The sequence below is a fragment of the Triticum aestivum genome, chromosome 5A (genome assembly GCF_018294505.1).
Source record: "Triticum aestivum cultivar Chinese Spring chromosome 5A, IWGSC CS RefSeq v2.1, whole genome shotgun sequence".
Lineage (NCBI taxonomy): Eukaryota > Viridiplantae > Streptophyta > Magnoliopsida > Poales > Poaceae > Triticum > Triticum aestivum.
In genome coordinates this window covers 706,716,698-706,720,872 of record NC_057806.1, presented here as the reverse complement: position 1 = coordinate 706,720,872, position 4,175 = coordinate 706,716,698, and the positions used below count along the sequence as shown (strand labels likewise).

The following is a 4,175-nucleotide window of genomic DNA, read 5'->3' as shown; positions in this document are numbered from 1 at the left end:
GGCGGGGTGTTAGCGAACGTGCTTCTGTAGTGGTCCTATTCCTTAGGCTAGACTAGTGTAATTCTGTTGTAACAGCCAATATATATGTACTTGTGTAACCGAGTATTTGACAAAAAACTACCACATTAGGGGTTACCGTCCCACAAAACTACCACATTCAAAAAAGTGACTGACAACTATCAAAAAATTCTAATTTTGTGACTAAAAACTACCACTTTTGAAAAATGGCAAGTTTAGACGATTTAAACACATTTATGACATGCGGGACCCACTCACCAGGGCTGACATGGCGGCAAAGTCAACTATGTTTGTTTTGACCATTAGTGTTGACCGTTATGACAAGTGGGGCCCACATCAATCTTCTTCTTCTTCCTCCTCCTCCTCTCTCTCTCTTTGGTATTTCAACAAACATCTTATGTGCATGGAGGAAAGCCGGTGAACTCCGGCCGACGACGGACGTGAGCGTGCTCATCCAGCTGCCATCCCAGACCCCAGGACCGAGCCACACCGCCCCCTCTACCACGCAGGCGTGCGCCAAAACCACGCACCGCCCCAGCGCCCGAGCTGCCCGTCCTCTCCCTTAGACGCGAGCTCGTGCAGCCATGGCACCTCTGTGCCTCGCGCCCCTGCCTCGACAGAAACTCCGGCGAGCCCTCAAGCTACTTCCCGTCGCATGCTGGCTTCTTCACTGCTGCCCCTGCTTTGGTCCTCCTGCTGCTGTGCACCGGCGCGCGGGTGCTTTCCTCTGTCTAGCGCCTCCGCCTCCACGAACCCCTCCGTCCTCATGGCCGAGCGCCTCGCCGCTGGCCAGCGCCGCGGACATTCGTGACCGCGCGCGCCCGGAGCAGGTGCAAGCTTGCCAGCTACCGTCTGCATGCAACATCGGGTCGGCGCCGCTGCATGCTGTTGCCGTTACCGGGGCGCGAGGAGGAGGTCCTCAGCCAGCGGCAGCACGCTGCCGCCGCATGCCTATAGCCCAGACACGGTGGCGCCGAGCACGCTCGCCACCTCCAACGCGACCTCGCCTCCATCGCCTCTTTCCCTTAGATGCACAGAAGGTGCTTGACGAAATGCCCGAGAGAGACGGGAGAAGGAGGAGGAGGAAGGTTGACGATGACGTGTGGGCCCCACTTGTCATAACGGCCAACTTGACGGTCACAACAAACGGGGCTAACTTTGTCGCCACGTCAGCCCTGATGGGTGGGCCATGTATGTCAGAAACGCGTTTAAATCGTATAAACTTGCAATTTTTCAAAAGTGATAGTTTTTAGTTACAAAATTAAAAAAAATTGATAGTTATCGGTCATTTTTTTGAATGTAATAGTTCTGTGGGACGGCAACTCCTAATATGATAGTTTTTTGTCAAATACTCTGTGTAACCCCAATCAATAATCAAGGAAGTGTTACACGATCTCTCTCTTGCTACCCTCGTTCAGACTCCAAAAAAATCATCGGATACATCGAATGTAGAATGACGCGTACCTTGCCGTAGTCTAAGACGTTGAATCGACGTTGGATATTCGATTCCAGGTCTGCTATGACCGTGCGCTGTATGCATGACATACACGCCCGTGCACGCACGAAGCATAGTACATTATGCAACACTTGGTCAAAAAATAATATAGGGAAGTTTTTGTTTTTTCAAAAAAATATATCGAGAAGTTGACTTGGGACAAAGCTATACCTTGCAATAATGTGGAATAGTTTCCCCCGCACGAAAAAGAAAGTGTATGTACTTTCTGAATTTCGTTGACTTGAGTGCCATCTATGCATGATACATCGATCCGTGCACGTACTTAGCAAAACATGTCTACTTGCTAGTAGTAATATCCAAATTAATTAACTCCCCGCAAAACATGTCTACTCTAATTAATTTGCCTCTATGCAAAATACATCCGTGCACGATGTAGATCAAACAGCTAGCGCCTAGCAGTAGATGGAACGCCACAAAAATCCTAGGAATAGCTATATATATCTGCATGAAATGCAGGCCATTACATCCGCATCCACCACAAAAGTAAATAGCTCTCCGGCCTATAGCGACCAACACGCAGGTAGTTGTGATGGCGTCTTCATCTCTGTCAGTGGTGTTGCTCCTGTGCCTGGCTGCGGTGGCGTCGGCGCAGATGTCCCCGATGTTCTACGACGCGTCGTGCCCCGGGGCGCTGGCCACCATCAAGAACGGTGTGGTGGCCGCCGTGGGCAGCGACCCCCGCATGGCTGCGTCGCTGCTCCGGCTGCACTTCCATGACTGCTTTGTCCAAGCAAGTCCTTCACACACTACTTGTTATTGTTTGGATCGATTTCATTTGCTGAACACCAGCGGTTAACCGTGCCTGGCTACGTACAAGCAGGGCTGCGACGCGTCCGTTCTGCTGGCTGGCAACGAGCGGAACGCGTTCGGGAACGTGGGATCGCTGCGAGGCTTCGACGTCATCGACCAAATCAAGTCGAATGTGGAGCAGGCGTGCAAGCGCACCGTCTCCTGCGCCGACATCGTCGCCGTCGCCGCTCGCGATTCCGTCGTCGCGGTAAGAACTAACATGATCTTTCAACCCCTTTTTAATTAATAATCTGTTTGCATGCGTGTCACGGTTTTGAACTGAGGTTAGTACTCATCGGCTTCACTTGTGTAGGTAGGAGGGCCGTCATGGACAGTCTCTCTGGGGAGGAGGGACTCCGACACGGCTAGCGAGACACTGGCCAACCGTGACCTGCCTGCCCCATCACTTAGCGTCACCGACCTCATCACCCGCTTCGCCGCCAAGGGGCTCAACCACACCGATATGGTCGCCCTCTCTGGTGCGCACACCATAGGGCGGGCGCAGTGCAAGAACTTCAGGACCAGGCTCTACAGCGAGGAGAACATTGACCCGGCCTTGGCGACGTCGCGCAAGGCCACCTGCCCTCAGCTAACCGGCTCTGGCGACAGCAACTTGGCCCCATTGGACGATACGACCCCGGACATGTTCGACAACGCCTACTTCGTCAACCTCAAGCTCAATAAGGGGCTCCTACACTCCGACCAGGTGCTCTACACCCTTGCCGGTGGTGCCACCGAAGACATCATTGACGGCTTCGCATCTAACCAGGATGCGTTCAACAACGCCTTTGCCGCAGCCATGGTGAAGATGGGGAACATCAGCCCCTTGATTTTCCCACAGGGTCAGGTCAGGCGCATCTGCTCCAGGGCGAACTAAGAATTGCCAGCCGGCCATTTGCACCGAAATGATAGCGTCCACCATGCATCAACCTGCTGCTTTGAGATCGAAATTAGCCACATTTTTTTCTCCACAAAATGAGCCATCCATGTCTTTGCAGCAACTTGTGGTGCCACATACTCCATTATTTCTTGCCTTTTTTGTACCTATTGTAATTTTTTGGATCCCATTATTCTTCAATTTGATTCTCTTCTATACTTTGCTAATTATTCATAACCTATTCACATTTGTATTTCTCTGGGTTGTTGGGAGAAAGGCGATGCCCACTATGACATCTCCTCATGAACTATCAGCGTGGCTTTTGAGTACTACTATATTTGGGAAGATTATATGATAGAATGACTCACATACATTTCCTTTTTAGGAGAGTCCAACCTTCTCCTCCATCAAGTGCTGATGTTATCACCACTAGCTGGTCGGAATGGTCATGGCTGTTTACAACCGACAGACCTCCACATGATAGTCTTCGCATAATGCTAGTCATGACAGGGGCTGTTATTCCATTCATTAGATACAAAGTAAGATCATTCCTAACATCTCCCCTCCCCTCAATAGTTTTCGGTATTGCGGGAGTTGGATCAAAGAACATGCTCCAGCAGATCTCTTCTCCGCAATATCTTTTTTATAACCCCCCCCCCCACACCCCTATAGAGGCAGTAATCGATGAAGTGTTGGCGGGAGACAACCGACAAAAAAAAATAAAACGAAAAGGAAAACAAGAAAAGGAATTATCCCAATTCATCGGGATCTTTTGCCGGGGCAATAAGGAGAATAGGAGGAGAACTCATTGGCTGGCTTGGGATAAACTAATGAGACCCAAAGGCGAAGCGGGTATGGGATTTCATGATCTTAGATTATTTAATCATGTGCTTCTGGCTAACCAAGTTTGTTGGTTATTGGTTTATCAGCATCCACTATGTGCAAAGGTGATGAAGGCAAAATATTATCCTCGTG

General features: G+C 50.3%; 1 protein-coding gene across 1 annotated transcript; it reads left to right on the top strand.

Annotated features, from left to right (window-relative positions):
- Window positions 1–2,063: 2,063 nt before the first annotated feature.
- LOC123108555 (peroxidase 2-like) lies at window positions 2,064–3,493 on the top strand. Its single transcript, XM_044530324.1, has 3 exons — window positions 2,064–2,264; window positions 2,355–2,531; window positions 2,637–3,493. The coding sequence occupies exons 1-3, from the start codon at window positions 2,064–2,066 to the stop codon at window positions 3,198–3,200; spliced, it is 942 nt and encodes a 313-aa protein (XP_044386259.1). The 3' UTR covers window positions 3,201–3,493.
- The last annotated feature ends 682 nt before the right edge of the window (window positions 3,494–4,175 follow it).

What these genes read in the sequence shown, in the direction of transcription:
- LOC123108555 (XM_044530324.1), top strand. Translation starts at nt 2,064, where the DNA reads ATGGCGTCTTCATCTCTGTCAGTGGTGTTGCTCCTGTGCCTGGCTGCG. An exon ending in TCCATGACTGCTTTGTCCAA is followed by an intron (nt 2,265 to 2,354) that starts GCAAGTCCTTCA and finishes ACGTACAAGCAG; the next exon opens with GGCTGCGACGCGTCCGTTCT. An exon ending in CTCGCGATTCCGTCGTCGCG is followed by an intron (nt 2,532 to 2,636) that starts GTAAGAACTAAC and finishes TCACTTGTGTAG; the next exon opens with GTAGGAGGGCCGTCATGGAC.